The following is a 17,865-nucleotide window of genomic DNA, read 5'->3' as shown; positions in this document are numbered from 1 at the left end:
GGACGAGGGAGATGTCCTCCTCTTTTAAAGAGAGGGGCTTCCCTTCCTCCACCATCAACTCTGCTCTCAAACACATCTCCCCCATTTCACGCACATCTGCTCTCACTCCATCCTCCCGCCACCCCACTAGGAATAGGGTTCCCCTTGTCCTCACCTACCACCCCACCAGCCTCCGGGTCCAACATATTCTCCGTAACGTCTGCCAGCTCCAACGGGATCCCACCACTAGGCACATCTTTCCCTCCCCCCACCTCTCTCTGCTTTCTGCAGGGATCGCTCCCTACGTGACTCACTTGTCCATTCTTCCCCCCCATCCCTCCCCACTGATCTCCCTCCTGGCACTTATCCTTGTAAGCGGAACAAGTGCTGCACATGCCCTTACACTTCCTCCCTTACCACCATTCAGGGCCCCAGACAGTCCTTCCAGGTGAGGTGACTTGTCACCTGTGAGTCGGCTGGGGTGATGTACTGCGTCCGGTGCTCCCGATGTGGCCTTCTGTATATTGGCGAGACCCGACGCAGACTGGGAGATCGTTTCGCTGAACAGCTACGCTCTGTCTGCCAGAGAAAACAGGATCTCCCAGTGGCCACATATTTTAATTCCACGTCCCATTCCCATTCTGATATGTCTATCCACGGCCTCGTTTACTGTAAAGATGAAGCCACACTCAGGTAGGAGGAATAACTCCTTAGATTCTGTCTGGTTAACCTCCAACCTGATGCCATTAACATCGATTTTTCAAACTACAGTGATGCCCCCCCCCCCACCTCACCATTTCCCATCGCCTTTTCCCCTCTCACCTCATCTCCCAGCCTGTCCACCGCCTCCCTCTGGTGCTACTCCCCACTTTTCTTTCTTCCATGGCCTTCTGTCCTCTCCTATCAGCCCTTTATCTCTTTCACCAATCAACTTCCCAACTTCTTACTTCACCCCTCCCCCTCACATTTTCACTTATCACCTTGTGTTTTTCTCTTGCCTCTCTTTTAAATGTACTCATCATTTTTTTTCTCTCCAGTCCTGCTGAAAGTTCTTGGCCGGAAAAGTCTACTGTACTTTTTATCCATAGTTGCTCCCTGGACTGCTGAGTTCCTCCAGCATTTTGCATGTGTTGCTCTTCATTTTCATTGCAACGTTGAGGATGATTGTCTATATCTTCAAATTCTTCATAACTCCTGACTGGTTGAAGTTCTGATATTGTTTCATTTTCACTCCTGGCCACTTCTGGTATCTGCAAGCCTGAATGCTTGAAACCAGTGAGCAAAACTGTTCTGAATTGTCTTGCTGCTTATTTCTCACCAACTATCAGTGACAGTGACAAACACACGCACAACAAACACTGTTCACTCTAAGCACAGTGCAGTGTCTTAACAGTAACACAAGTGTGCACGACTAATGCTTCTTAGATACTGTTCGGCAACAGTCTCTGTCCTAATTAAGTGGCATGTTGTCCCGAGTAAACGAAGGGAGTCATTGTTATTTTCTCGATTGTCTTTTGTTTTTTAAAGAGTTGTCAAAAATTAGTGGCTGCCCCAATTTAACTGATGGCTTAATTATCTGGAATCCACTGTATACGGTAATTAGCTTGAAATTACAGATTCATTGTGTCAGCTGTCAGTATGGAATAATGAAATATAAACAGAAAATAAGAGAAATACCAGCAAGTCAGGCATCAAAAGTGGAGAGAAATTGTTAACATTACAGTTCATTGACTTCATCAGAGCTTGGAATAAAATTAAAATTCAAAAATGGAAGAGGAATATAACTGTGGGTCTGGAGAAAGGAATGCAAAATGTTAATGCGAAAGGAATGTAAAGACATTGATTTTTTTTGTTAATTTAATTCTGTATCAAATACTCTTTAAGGCATTTTGCATTTCCTCTGATCTGAGTTGCTCATAAATGTTATCACCTCATCACATTTATATTCAGATTTTATCACTAAATCATATCAAAACATCTCAAAACATCTCTTTCATTGTGTTATCTAATACTTGTACATTTGGTACTAATCAAAATTTTATTTTTTTAAATTGTGTGTGTGTGTGTGTGTATATATATGTGTGTGTGTGTGTGTGTGTGTATGTGTATATATATATATATATATATATATATATATATATATATACACACACACACACACACACACACACACACACACACACATACACAATCCTTATCTGAAATCCTTGGGGCCAGTTGCATTTCGGAATTCAGAATTTTTCAGATTTTAGAAAATTGATAATTATATTGATAATTAACCTGTTTCAGTGCGGGTGGACTTTAGGACCCGGGAGCGCTCCTGACCTACGCACATCCTCCCGTATACTTTAAATCATCTCTGAATTACTCATAATACCTAATACAATGTAAATGCTATGTAAATAGTTGTTATACTGTATTGTTTAGGGAATAATGACAAGAAAAAAGTCTGTGCATGCTTAAACAGTGAGTGCTGGAGAGAGAACTTCTGGGTTTTCCCGATCCGTGCTCTTTTTGACATTTTCACAGTGAAATTAAACACACAGTCAACAGTGAACACAAGACATATAGTTATGTGGGATAAAGACTATAAATACTATTACAGTTTTATTAAACATTCAATAAAACATAAAAATATACAGCTTCAAACGAACCAAATCAAACTCATGGTAGATGACATAAATACTCTAGGACATATACAGGTTCAAACTAAACTAGTTAAGTTGCATTACGTCTGGCAAACAAAGCTAAATAGTCTACAGGTACCTGATGGGCCAGGAACAGGATTCTCAAGTTATGAAGCAGCACGACGACAGATGGCATATTTAAAGACTTCTTCAAGTGTCATTTGTCTCATTAACATAGGTTTATGTCTAAGCAATCTCTCTTTAACTGAGAAAACTGCCATAATCTCTTGCTCACTGGTAAATGCACATTGTTCAAGGCCAGCAATTAACTGATCACACATTTTCACCATATCGTCTATGGGGATTTTTTCACCTGTGTTCACTATGGCATCATCACTACTACATGCTTATCTGTATTTAGCACCATTTCAGCAATTTCACCATCACTCAAGGAATGCACAACAGGTGCATCATTGTCAATGTTCAGCATTTCTTCGATGTCAGCTTCCTCTAACTTATTTGCACTTTTGTTCGATAACATTTTAGCGTAAGTTACGAGGTTTGATATCATCATCTTCTCATTAGTGACACGAAATCCTTCAAGTCTTGATCTGTAGGTTCATTTGCATCGTACATCGTTGTAGGCCAAAGTCTGTGCCAAGCATTTGTTAATGTTAATTTATCAACATCATTCCAAGTATTAGCAACTGTGTAAATGCCATCGTTAACATTGAACTCTTTCAGGAAGTCTTGGATTCCTACTCCTCTGTTGACTGCAGAAAGCATATAATTCAAAAAATAGTCTTTATACTTGCTGTTCAAGGAGCATAAAATTCCTTGGTCACAAGGCTGTAATATAGATGTCACAGTGGGGGGGGCAAGTAAATTGCGAAAACATCACTTTTCACAAGAAGTTCGGCAGGGAGATGTGCGGAGCAGTTGTCCAGGAACAATAAAATTTTACAGTTTTCTTCCAGTCCAGCTTGCCTGCAATAAGCTCGTACCGCTGGTACAAAGTGGTTATTGAACCAGTCAGAAAACATTTCTCGGGTTACCCATGCTTTCTTGTTTGCATAATAATGCACAGGTAAATTGCGTACACCTTTCAGACATCTCGGATGTTGGCTTTTTCCAATGACTGCCAACTTTACCTTGTGTGTGTCTGCTGCATTGGCACACCCAAGAATAGTTAACCTGCCCTTAGCATCTTTAAAACCTGTTGGTGCTCTCTCATCAGCCGTTGTTAATGTTTTTCTAGGAACGTAGCACCAGTACAAAGCTGTTTCATCAGCATTGTAAATTTGTTCAGGGCTAAGGTTTTCATCAGATATTATCTTGGCAAATTCGTCAATGTAATTTTCAGCTGCTTCATGATCAGCAGAAGCTTTTTCACCACAGATTTTCAGATATTTTACATCATGACGCTTCTTAAATTTCTGCAGCCAACACTCTGAATATTGACACTCACCGTCAATATTCAGTTCTCCATGGTATATTCTAGCTTGTTTCATGATCAACATGACATACAGTGGCATACGTTCACTTCTTAGTTTTCTAATCTACTCAATCAACACACTGTCAAGATCTTCATTTTTTGCCCTATGCATTGTTTTCCTATTTTTCATTAGTTTGTGGTCATCACTGTCACTATAAAACTTCAGTAACTTGTCTTTCTGTTTCTTTAAATCATATACAGTGGTAGTTCTGACACCATGTTCTTCAGTAAGACGCCGCACAGACACACCACAATCAAACTTCTGCAATAACTCCACTTTCTGTGTTATTGATAATAATAGAGGCTTCCTTCTCATTGTTACTCATAGGGGTATCTGCAGCTCTTTTTGACATTTTCACAGTGAAATTAAACACAAAGTCAACAGAGAACACAAAATATCAGCGAACAGCAAATGCTCTCTCTCTCTCTCTCTCTCTCTCTCTCTCTATATATATATATATATATATAGTGCGCATAGATAGATTCTTATTCAGTATTTAAACATTGCATGCCCTGCCCCATTGCCTTTATTCACTTTTTTAACATCTGGGAAGGAAATGAGGTAGGGGTGAACAGAAGAAATTTTGTATTGCTGAAAGATTTGACTTGACCATTTTGGAGGCAAGTAAATAGCGTTGAATCGATTTATCCTACCAAGATAATCACTGAGTTTTGGATACAGCAGATCATATGATGGAGGAAAATAATTAATTGAATAGATAAATATAATTGTCACTTTGTGCTTTAAATAAGCAATCATTGCAGTTGATGGACTATGCTTTATTTTGACCTTTCACACCAAGTTTTAGGAGTAGAAATATCCCTGGATGCTGCTCTGCAGAATACAGATCTTAAAGTTGCTGCTGATGGTTTAGACCTACCGTATGTAGTTCATTTGTGTAACACTTTAAAGGAATTGGACTGCACATAAAAGATGAAAATCCTGGTACTTTTTCAGTGATTTAGCACACTGTTAGAAATGCCTTTTGTACCTCAAAATTACAGACACTAGTATTCCTGCACTGTTTTGAGGACAAGTACGGCCCTCGTGCTTTTGGAGTGAGAAGAATGACGTAGATTTGTAAAGTATATGTGTAATTGTGAAAATGTAACATTTAGTTTCTCCTTGCAATTAAACCTAGTCATTTAGTTATTGTGACATACTGTATATTTCTTTCAATGAATTAAATAAAATTGGAAACTTATTGGCCTTACAGCAATTTAAAAAATAATGCAATTTACCAACACTTAAAATAAATGTAAACAGTACACTGGTTATGAAAAGGTTAGATGTAATTAATGAGCTTCAGCCATGCCGGACTGATGCCTATCATTCAATCAGCTACAGCTACTCACAGGTAACCTGTGGATGTTTGACTGGTGACAATAACTAGGGACTGTGGGGAAATATGTTTATAGTACAGTAAAGAAAGCAATGATGTATGTTCTTAAGCAGCTTGTAACAACCCTCATGAAGCAGAATCTAAACTAATAATTATAAATGAGAATATTTAATTAAATGAAAAACTGCGTAAGAGTGATGTGGTGAGTTAGAAAGGATAAGGGGAAAGAATGAGCTCGGGCAAGCAAAAGGGCTGCACCAACTTTTTAGACCATGTGTAGTGGGCAAGTACTGCATTTTCACTTTTCAATGTCTTTAATCTCTCTGCAAGGCACCCATAGAGTGAGGTTTGCAGAGGAGCACGAGTCAAACTCGTGAAATGACATCTATACACAGATTTGTGGATAGTGCAGTTTGCTAATCAATTTGCTTCATAAGTAAATGAATTATAGTGCTGATAATCTTTCATAAGATCCAGGCCAGTGTGTTTATGCAACATACACAATGCTGGAGGAACTTGCCAGGTCAGGCAGCATCAATGGAAAAGAGCAAACAGTCAACATTTCAAGCCAAGACCCTTCACCTGGACTGGAGGGAAAAAATGAGAAGTCAGAGTAAGTGACCCTGACTTCTCATTTTTTTTTCCCCCAACCCTATGATGAAGGGTCTCGGTCCAAAACATTAACTGTTTGCTGTTTTCCAAAGATGCTGCCTAGTCTGCTGAGTTCCCCCAACGTTTTGTGTATTGCTTGGATTTCCAACATCTACAGATTCTGTCGTGTTTATGCTGGTTGTTTATGCTGATTTGTAAAATATCACAATTCAGCATTTCTATTTTAGTTATTCTTGCTTAAATGCATGACTGTCTTTTCCTTTAAAGTTTGCGAAGTCTATTTCTCCATGGGATATTCTGGTGGGTTTGCTAGGAGCTGCCACACATGACATGGATCATCCTGGTGTTAACCAGCCTTTCCTAATCAAAACCAGTCACTACCTAGCAAGTTTATACAAGGTAAGTATTGATTGAATTTGCTTAAGAGCCAAAATTCATTGTCTTGTGACTAAAAAAAAGCTATGTAAGTGAAGAATTAGTTACCAAGAAACTGGATTTTATCCTTCGTGTTCCACCGTGCACTAAAACCCAATCCTTTACTTATGGAGTCGTGAGCCAAAACAGGATCCAGCTCAATGTAATGCAGCTGGGAAACTTTCCTCACCACCAATGTCAGAAAGTGTCAAAACCTAACAATCATGGCTTCCATGATAGAGAGTGGCTACAGTAGAGGTGGAGAAACTAAACCTTGCAAAGGAACATGGAAGCCATGGTGCAGGAGATGGAAGATGTGTGGGGGATGGGAGGACTTGACAGGACGTAGTTACAGTAGGGGCAGGAGGAGAGGAATGATGACAACCGGGAAGAGCACAGTGTGTCAATGCACCTGAAAACCCACAACATCACCTCAGAACCAGGTGCTGTGAGGGATGAGCAGGTGAGATTCGAGGGACGTATCACAAAGATGTACCTGCCACTGAATTCAATGTGATGGTAAAAATTTATGAATACGCTTGGATACAGCTAAATTAAAGTAAAGTAGATATTATCCTTGACTGATTTTTAAATATGATCCCAGATTTGGTTTAAAGTTGTGTAGAAAAGACTTAAGAGCATAAGAAGATATGTGCAGTTCGTGTTTTCCTTCCTGACCCAAAAGTCTGTGTATTCTTCGTATCACATAGAAACATAGAAAATAGGTGCAGGAGCAGGCCATTCGGCCCTTTGAGCCTGCACCGCCATTCAGTATGTTCATGGCTGATCATCCAACTCAGAACCCTGTACCAGCCTTCCACCCCCATACCCCCCTGATCCCTTTAGCCACAAGGGCCATATCTAACTCCCTCTTAAATATAGCCAATGAACTGGCCTCAACTGTTTCCTGTGGCAGAGAATTCCACAGATTCACCACTCTCTGTGTGAAGAAGTTTTTCCTCATCTCAGTCCTAAAAGGCTTCCCCTTTATCTTCAAACTGTGACCCCTCGTTCTGGACTTCCCCAACATCGGGAACAATCTTCCTGCATCTAGCCTGTCCAATCCCTTTAGGATTTTATATGTTTCAATAAGATCCCCCCTCAATCTTCTAAATTCCAATGAGTATAAGCCTAGTCGATCCAGTCTTTCATCGTATGAAAGTCCTGCCATCCCAGGAATCAATCTGGTGAACCTTCTTTGTACTCCCTCTATGGCAAGGATGTCATTCCTCAGATTAGGGGACCAAAACTGCACACAATACTTCAGGTATGGTCTCACCAAAGCCTTGTACAACTGCAGTAGTACCTCCCTGCTCCTGTACTCGAATCTTCTTGCTATGAATGCCAGCATACCATTCGCCTTTTTCACCGCCTGCTGTACCTGCATGCCCACTTTCAATGACTGTTGTATAATGACACCCAGGTCTCGTTGCACCTCCGCTTTTCCTAATTGGCCACCATTCAGATAATAATCTGTTTTCCTGTTTTTACCGCCAAAGTGCATAACCTCACATTTATCCACATTAAATTGCATCTGCCATGAATTTGCCCACTCACCTAACCTATCCAAGTCATGCTGCATCCTCTTAGCATCCTCCTCACTGCTAACACTGCCGCCTAGCTTTGTGTCATCCGCAAACTTGGAGATGCTGCATTTAATTCCCTCATCTAAGTCATTAACATATATTGTAAACAACTGGGGTTCCAGCACTGAGCCTTGCGGTACCCCACTAGTCACTGCCTGCCATTCTCAAAAGGTCCCATTTATTCCCACTCTTTGCTTCCTGTCTGCCAACCAATTCTCTATCCACATCAATACCTTACCCCCAATACCGTGTGCTTTAAGTTTCCACACTAATCTCCTGTGTGGGACCTTGTCAAAAGCCTTTTGAAAATCCAAATATACCACATCCACTGGTTCTCCCCTATCCACTCTACTAGTTACATCCTCAAAAAATTCTATGAGATTCGTCAGACATGATTTTCCTTTCACAAATCCATGCTGACTTTGTCCGATGATTTCACCACTTTCCAAATGTGCTGTTATCACATCTTTGATAACTGACTCTAGCATTTTTCCCACCACTGATGTCAGGCTAACCGGTCTATAATTCCCCGGTTTCTCTCTCCCTCCTTTTTTAAAAAGCGGGGTTACATTAGCCACCCTCCAATCCTCAGGAACTAGTCCAGAATCTAAAGAGTTTTGAAAAATTATCACTAATGCATCCACTATTTCTTGGGCTACTTCCATAAGCACTCTGGGATGCAGACCATCTGGCTGTCTTAACCAAATTTTTTCTTTTCACCTATCTATAAAAGCTTTTACAATCAGTTTTTATGTTCCCTGCCAGTTTTCTCTCAGAATCTTTTTTCCCCTTCCTAATTAAGCCCTTTGTCCTCCTCTGCTGGACTCTGAATTTCTCCCAGTCCTCCGGTGAGCCACTTTTTCTGGCTAATTTATATGCTTCTTCTTTGGAATTGATACTATCCCTAATTTCCCTTGTCAGCCATGGGTGCACTACCTTCCTTGATTTATTCTTTTTCCAAACTGGGATGAACAATTGTTGTAGTTCATCCATGTGATCTTTAAATGCTTGCCACTGTATATCCACCGTCAACCCTTTAAGTGTCATTTGCCAGTCTTTCTTAGCTAATTCATGTTTCATACCTTCAAAGTTACCCTTCTTTGATTCTGAATTAACTGTGTCACTCTCCACCTTAATAAAGAATTCCACTATATTATGGTCACTCTTACCCAAGGGGCCTCTCACGACAAGATTGCTAATTAACCCTTCCTCATTGCTCAATACCCAATCTAGAATAGCCTGCTCTCTAGTTGGTTCCTCGACATGTTGGTTCAAAAAACCATCCCGCATTCATTCCAAGAAATCCTCTTACCCTTACCAATTTGGTTCGCCCAATCTATATGTAGATTGAGGTCACCCATTATAACTGCTGTTCCTTTATTGCACACATTTCTAATTGATTCCTCATCCTCCCGGCTAATGTCCTTCCTTTCTATTGTGTTAATCTCCTCTCTAACCAGCAATGCTACCCCACCTCGTTTTCTTTCATGTCTATCCCTCCTGAATATTGAATATCCCTGAATGTTGAGCTCCCATCCCTGGTCACCCTGGAGCCATGTCTCTGTGATCCCAACTATATCATATTCATTAATAACAATCTGCACTTTTAATTCATCCACTTTGTTACAAATGCTCCTTGCATTGACACACAAAGCCTTCAGGCGCGCTTTTACAACTCTCTTAGCCCTTATACAATTATGTTGAAAAGTGGCCCTTTTTGATTTTTGCTCTGGATTTGCCGGCCTGCCACTTTTACTTATCACCTTACTGCTTTTTGTTTCTACCCTCATTTTACACCCCTCTGTCTCTCTGCACTTGTTCCCATCCCCCTGTTGTGAACTAACCTCCTCTCTCCTAGTCTCTTTAATTTAATTCTCACCCCCCCAACTATTCTAGTTTAAAGTCACCTCAGTAGCCCTTGCAAATCTCCCCGCCAGGATATTGGTCCCCCTAGGATTCAAGTGTAACCCGTCCTTTTTGTACAGGTCATACCTGCGCCAAAAGAGGTCCCAATGATCCAAAAACTTGAATCCCTGCCCCCTGCTCCAATCCCTCAGCCACGTATTTATCCTCCACCTCATTGCATTCCTACTCTCAGTGTTGCGTGGCACAGGCAGTTATCCCGAGATTACTTCCTTTGCGGCCCTTTTTCTCAACTCCCTTCCTAACTCCCTATATTCTCCTTTCAGGACCTCTTCCCTTTTCCTACCTATGTCATTGGTACCTATATGTACCACGACCTCTGGCTCCTCACCCTCCCACTTCAGGATATCTTGGACGCGATCAGAAATATCCCGAACCCTGGCACCAGGGAGGCAAACTACCATCCGGGTCTCTGGACTGCGTCCACAAAATTGCCTATCTGACCCCCTTACTATCGAGTCCCCTATTACAACTGCCCTCCTCTTCCTTTCCCTACCCTTCTGAGCTACAGGGCCAGACTCTGTGCTGGAGGCACGGCCACTGTCGCTTCCCCCGGGTAAGCTGTCCCCCCCAACAGTACTCAAACAGGAATACCTATTGTCAAGGGGCACAGCCACCGGGGTACTCTCTATTACCTGACTCTTCCCCTTCCCCCTCCTAACCGTGACCCACTTGTCTGCCACCCCTGGCCCCGGTGTGACCACCTGCCTGTAACTCCTCTCTATCAACTCCTCACTCTCCCTGACCAGACGAAGGTCATCGAGCTGCAGCTCCAGTTCCCTAACATGGTCCCTTAGGAGCTGCATCTCGGCGCACCTGGCGCAGATGTGGACGTCCGGGAGGCTTGGAGACTTCAGGGCCTCCCACATCCGGCACCGAGAACAACTAACTGCCCTCACACTCATACTGCCCCTCTCCTCAAATAACAACAAAAAATGAATACCAAACCTTCCTCGCCTCGCCCGTTTCCGCCTAAGCCCGTTGAGCCGAAGCCCTTAAGCCTTCACTCTGCTCCCGGCTCACTCTGTAGCCCGCAAGCTACGCTGCCCGCTGTATGAGGCTGTGTTCCTTTTAAATCTTCCGCGCTTCACTGCCCGATGTCACACGCCTGCGCAGTCCCACCTCTCTGAAGGCCGATGGAAAAAAACCCGAAAAATTCAAAAAAAAAGGCTTTCTCCGCACTCCCGCTCCAATTCTCAGACTTCCTTCTTTGAATTAAACCCAAAGCAGGATTTCTGTCCTTTTAAATCTTCCACGCTTCACTGCCCGACGTCACACACCTGTGCAGTCCCGCCTCTCTGAATGCCAATGGAAAAAAAACGAAAAATTCAAAAAAAAAAGGCTTCCTCCGCACTCCCACTCAGATTCTCAGACTTCCTTCTTCGAATTCAAGGTATCACTAATCACGGTATCATTAATTGAACTATGCACTTGTAGAACATGGTATGCAAATACAGTTTGTATGTTGTAAATGAGACATTGGTGTAACTTCTGCATATTATTCTCTACAACTAATCCATATACTGTATATCAACATCAATAGTAACTGTGAAGATCATATGCATATAGCACCCTCTGGTGTAAGAGCTAAGTATTGAATCAGTTGGAAAATAGGTACTTGTGTAAAACAGTGAATGTCAATGATGTGAGCCTCACATGTGATTACCTCTGTTTTTGATTGACTTCCCGAACGCATCTCGAAGTATACCTATCATATATGTAGATCAGGTATTTTGTTTTTGGAGTAGTATTCTTCAAGTTTATGGAACCTTGTGTTTTATTACAAAGCATCCTCTTATATGTATGAAACACCTTGGTTTCCTTGGCTGTGTAGGTCTAGGGAGGACAATCTCCGGCCCACCAAACTTGTGAGATTGAGGTGCGAGCCCACCCCAAACCCTCTGTTTGTGTGGATATTGTGTAATTTGCTACCCTGCTACAAATGAATGCCAAGAAATAACAGAATACATTGCATAGAATTAAAAGATTTATCTTTATAATTCTTAATTTGACTAAAGGGTTAGTAAAGAAAAAACAAAAAAAAAGGGCCCATTTTAGTGAAACAGTCAAACAAGTTGGAGCTCAGTTTCCCCAAGTCACCGATCCTCAATCGATCTCACCACAGGCTTCGTTGAATCACTGTCCCACTCTGGGTTCAATCCTACAACCTCTGGCATCTTCTCTCTTCATCCCTCGAACCAAAAAAAACCCCAAGCCAACCTTAGTGTCTCTCACCAGAGAAACTTCCCCTTCAATTCGACCATCCTAATTGGATGGCACACATTTCTCCTCATCTCGTGTCTTCAACAATAACCCAAACGTAAGCTGAAAACAAGCAGCTTACACAGAACAGCGCAAAATGAAATACATACAGCATAACGGGAAAGAAATATGAACCAGGGCATTATATGTAATTATTATGTAAATAAGAGGATGACAAAATATAATCAAATAAGTTGGACAACCATATGCAAAGACATAATATTAATGAAACATTTTAATTTTTGCATAGATTGAGATAAGCTGACGTTCAAATTAGTAATATGGTGAATTTATTGAATATTTCAATAAAATTTTGTGCAACAATATGACTTGGAAATAGTCTTAATAGACCATAGAAATCTACAGCACATTACAGGCCCTTCGGCCTACAATGTTTTGCTGACCATGAAACCTACAATCTAATTGATTTAATAATAGGCTGGATTTAGCTTGCAATGTGAGCATTTATCTGACAATGATTTTATTTGTGTTCGTTCTGTTAAGAAAATCATAAAGCAGCTACTAAAGTTATACTTGGGTACATCAGATTCCCATGCAATGAAGCAGACTGGATAAATTAGACATATTTCTGAATGACAGCAAATGAGTGGTGTTCAAAAATCAATTTAATGTTCTGCAGAGCCTGTTTGTGCTCAGAAAAGAGCACCACTTTAAAGAAAAAACCTGCAGATGACTAAATATTAAAACTGGGGCACAACATAAAACAAAAACAAGGCATACAATAATTACATCAGGTCATAATGATCTATTGAAAAAGTAGCTAATATGATGAAGCAATAATTAGCTACTCTTTAAGAAAGGAGGAAGGCAGCAGAAAGGAAATTCGACCAGTTAGCCTGACCTCAGTGGTTGAGAAGATGTCAGAGCTAGTTGTTAAGGATGAGGTGATGGAGCACTTGGTGACACAGGACAAGATAGTACAAAGTCAGCATGGTTTCCTTCAGGGAAAATCCTACTTGATAAAACTGTTGGAATTCTTTGAGGATATTACAAGTAGGATAGATAAAGGCAGTGCAGTGGATATTTGGACTTTCAGAAGGCGTTTGACAAGGTGCCACACATGAGACTGCTTACCAAGTTAAGAGCCAGTGGTATTACAGGAAAGTTACTAATGGTTAGAGCATTGGCTGATTGGTAGGAGGCAGTGAGCGGGAATAAAAGGATCCTTTTCTGGTTGGCTGCTAGTGACTAGTGGTGTTCTATGGGGGTCGGTGTTGGGACCACTCTTTTTATGCTGTATATCCATGATTTAGATGATGGAATAGATGGTTTTGTTGCCAAGTTTGCAGATGATATGAAGATTGGTGGAGGGGCAAGTAGTGTTGAGGAAACGGGCAGGATGCAAAAGGACTTGGATTAGGAGAATGGGCAAGAAAGTGGCAAATGAAATACAATATTGGAAAATACATGGTCATGCACTTTGGTAGTAGAAATAAATGTGTAGACTATTTCTAAACGGGGAGAAAATCCAAAAATCTGAGTTGCAAAGGGGCTTTGGAGTCCTTGTGCAGAACACCCTAAAGGTTAACTTGCAGGTTGAGTCAGTGGTGAGGAAGGCATATGCATTCATTTCAAGAGGTCTAGAATACAAGAGTTAGGATGTGATGCTGAGGCTTTATAAGGCACTGGTGAGGCCTCACCTTGAGTACTGTGAACAGTTTTGGGCCCCTCATCTTAGAAAAGATGTGCTGGCATTGGAGAGGGTCTAGAGGAGGTTCACAAGGATGATTCCAGGAATGAAAGGGTTATCATACAAGGAATGTTTGTTGGCTCTGCATCTGTACTCACTGGAATTTGGAAGGATGAAGGGGATCTCATTGAAACCTTTCAAATGTTGAAAGGCCTGGACAGAGTAGACGTGGAAGGAATGTTTCAAATGGTGGGAGAGTCTAGGACAAGAGGGCACAGCCTCAGGATAGAGGGGCGCCCTTTCAAAACAGAGATGCGGAGAAATTTCTTTAGCCAAAGGGTGGTGAATTTGTGCAATTTGTTGCCACATGCAGCTGTGGAGGCCAGGTCGTTGGGTGTATTTAAGGCAGAGATTGGTAGGTTCTTGATTGGACATGGCATCAAAGGTTATGTGGAGAAGGCTGGGAACTGAGGTTGAGGAGGAGAAAAGAAAGAATCAGCCATGATTGAATGGTGGAGCAGACTCAATAGGTTAGGTGACCTAATTCTGCTCCTGTGTCTTGTGGTCTTATAATAAAGAAGCACGAATAGGGAAAACTGGGTATTTGGGGAGCACAGAAAGCAATGTTGTAGAAAATAAGCAGCTTAATTATATCAATGTTTATAATTGAGGAAGAGAACAATATGGTCATATGACAGATAGAGAGTCTCCAATTCATGCAAGCAAAGTAACAGTAACATAGAACATAATGGCACGAAGGAGAGTTAAATTCCCAAGATATGATAGTTCCCCTGTGAAAGAAAAATTTAGACTTCCATGAAGTTCCTCAGAAGAGATTTAGCAATCTACTTTGGCTCCTGGTTAAACAATTATTTGCAAACTCTCAACTTTGTATTATCCAGCCGTGCCATTTCAACAAGGTCCTATAATCCTTTGATATACCCATGCCCTCCTTCTTATCCTTGCAACAGATTACTTGACTACTTGCCTTTGCTTTCAGGTGTCATCATCCTAAACTCTTCAGTTCTCTCCTTAAAATGATCCTCCCCTCTTCTTTCTTTTACTTTCAAACCCGCTTTAAAATCTGCCCCTTTACCTAAACCTTTGGTCACCTATTATAATGTTTCTTGTGTGATTTGGTGTTAGGTAACACAAAATGGAAATTTTTTTTTTGCCACTAATTCTTTCTCCTTTACTCTCAGAATACCTCGGTGTTAGAAAACCATCACTGGAGGTCAGCAGTGTGTGTGCTTCATGAATCTAAATTATTTTCACATTTTTCAATTGAGGAAAGGTGTGTATCTGGATTACATTTCATAATTTTTAATTAGTGCATGCATTACATGGCTGAAATTTAGAAAAAATTTCATATTTCTAAGTGAATTCTATTTAATAAACATTTCAGTTATGTCTTGATCATAAACATTTTGTCAGTTTTGCAACTTCCTTTGTGTTTATACATTGAATATTGCTGTTGTGGCCACAATACGTCAAGAGAGAGACAGGAATAGGTGCTTAATGTTCCAAGATTTCAGTATTTTTCAAAAGATAGAGAAGTTAAAAAGGGGAGAGGGTGTTGGGAGTCCATTACTAATCGGGGACAATATCACTGCTGCACTCAAAGGGGGCATAATGAAGATTATATGGAGAGGTCTCAAGAATAGGAAAAGTTCTATAGTATCTGTGATGATACTGTAGAAACCCCCCAGTAGCCTTTGGGACATCAAGGAACAGATATGCAGGTAGATTAGGGAAAGGTATAAAAACAACAGGGTTGTATTGGGTGACTTCAACCTACCTAATAGACTGAGATTATCTTTGTGCAAGAGGTTTAGGTGGGGCAGAATTTGTTAGATGCGTCCAGGAGGGTTGCTTAAATCAATATATTGATAGTCCAACAAGGGAAAGGGCCGTTATTAGGTAATGGGCCAGACCAAGTTACTGACCTTTCAGTGGCAGACAGTTAGGGAATAGTGATCACAGCTCAAGTTTTAAGATCGCTATTGATAAAGGATAAGCATGAACCTTGTGGGAGAGTATTGAAATAGAGAAGGCTATGTTATGAGAGTGTTAGGCAGCAACTAGGGAGAGTTAATTGGAAACAACTGATTTTAGGCAAAATCCTATTTTGACATATGGCAGGAATTTAAAGACCAAAGCACAGAATACAAAGCCAATATGGTTAAGTAAGAAGATAGATGGCAGGGTAAGGGAACCTTGGATGTTGAGAGAAGTGGTGAATTTACTGAATAAGAGAAAGGAAATGCATTTAAAGTGTAGGAAACTAAGATGGAACTGAGCCCTTCCGGATTATAAAGAAGCCAGAAAAGGACTCCAGAGAGGAATTGGAAAAGCCAGGAGGGGGAATGAAATGTCCTTGGAAAGTAGGATTAAAGAGAATCTCATCATCATCTCTACATACAACCAGAACAAGGGGATAGTTGGTGAACAGGTAGAGACACTCAAGATAAAGGATGGAATGTGCTTGGAGGTGCAGGATGTGGGTGATGTCCTAAATGAGCACTTTACATGAGATTTTATCAAGAAGATGGATGCGGATGATAAGGAGATCAGTGTGGAGTGTGCTAACTTCCTACGGCATCTGAGATAAAGGAGGTGGAGTTGGGTTTCTTAAAGAACATTTAAGTTGCATTAGTTTCCAGTGCCTGATAGGATATACCCTAGGTTACTGAGAGGCAAGAGATGAGATCGTTGGAGCCTTGACCAATCCCCTCTAGTGATAGGAGAAGTGTCGGAGGATCGGTGAGTAGCTAATATTGTTTGATATTTAAGAAGGGAAATGGTGCAGTTCCAGAAACTAGATTGGTGAGTCTAACACGAAATATTAGGGTTAGCATGCAAGAAAATGAAACACGAGGTAGTATATGGTAGTATGTATGTACTTTGATAATAAATTTACTCTGACTGTAAGCATTTGGAAAACTGTGGCCTAATTAGGAACAGTCACCTTGGCTTTATGCAGGCCAAGTTGTGACTTAATTGAGATTTTTGAGCAGGTGACGAAGCTGATGATGAAGGTAGATCTGAGGATGTTGACTACATGGGCTTTACAAGCAGAAATGAAAACTTTTGCCACCTTATTTCTGGTTTTTTTGAGAATTATGGCCTTTATTGTGAGGAGTATATTGTAATAGATACAAGAATTTGTTTTAAGTGGATAAAGTTGAAGCATTATATCTCAGCTCTTTGTAGTAAAAGGTGCACGAGGAATGCTATCATTATTAAGTGTAAATTTTAGTTTTAAAGCTTGCATAAAATGATTACTCATCTACACATAATTGATATCTATATACTTATATTTAGTTATCAACTGGAAAGCCAGCTGGGTTCCCTAATTCTAGCTACAGACATAAGCCGCCAGAATGAGTTTCTATCACAACTGAGAACTCATTTAGACATGAGTGACTTGTGCTTAGATGATGACAGCCATCGACATTTCATGCTGCAGGTGAGCTTTCGTTTTCAGAATTTTTCCCAGAATTAAATTATTGTGTGGTTGTGTTATCTATTACAGGCATAATCCAGAATTATTTTAATATTTTACAGAAATAATATTGTCCACATTGCATCATGATTTTTATCAAAGGTTCAGAAGTTCACCTATGATAAAAATATTCAACTCTGAGTTCTTCTGCAGATAGCTGTGAAATCAAGAAAGAAAAGATGAGCAGCACGATCATCAACCCCTAAATCCTTCCTCCCTGCACAAACAAAAACAGAATAGGCATATCGACCCTCAAATCCCCCCACCCCACGCACAAAAAATCCGAGAAAGATGTATTTGTATCTCTACAAATATAGCTACATTAATTTTGCACGTCATTATTTTTCAATTGCTACTAACTTGATGGAAGGTGTGAAATTTCTGTATTGCTTTTGTGAATTAAAACTTTGGATTCCTATTTATATGGTGTCTTTTAGAACCTCAGAATATTAACATCAAATGATGTAC

General features: G+C 40.7%; 1 protein-coding gene across 2 annotated transcripts in view; it reads left to right on the top strand.

Annotated features, from left to right (window-relative positions):
• Positions 1 to 17,865, top strand: part of pde7a (phosphodiesterase 7A) — a 180,766-nt gene that overhangs the window by 147,119 nt on the left and 15,782 nt on the right. For both annotated transcript variants that reach the window (XM_063064360.1, XM_063064369.1), the window contains 3 exons: positions 6,324 to 6,455; positions 15,095 to 15,186; positions 17,217 to 17,361. In XM_063064360.1, the coding sequence (XP_062920430.1) occupies positions 6,324 to 6,455; positions 15,095 to 15,186; positions 17,217 to 17,361 (369 nt within the window). The remainder of the gene's footprint in view (positions 1 to 6,323; positions 6,456 to 15,094; positions 15,187 to 17,216; positions 17,362 to 17,865) is intronic.

The sequence above is a fragment of the Mobula hypostoma genome, chromosome 1 (genome assembly GCF_963921235.1).
Source record: "Mobula hypostoma chromosome 1, sMobHyp1.1, whole genome shotgun sequence".
In the NCBI taxonomy this organism is placed as follows: Eukaryota; Metazoa; Chordata; class Chondrichthyes; order Myliobatiformes; family Myliobatidae; genus Mobula; species Mobula hypostoma.
This window is presented reverse-complemented; position numbering and strand designations above follow the sequence as displayed.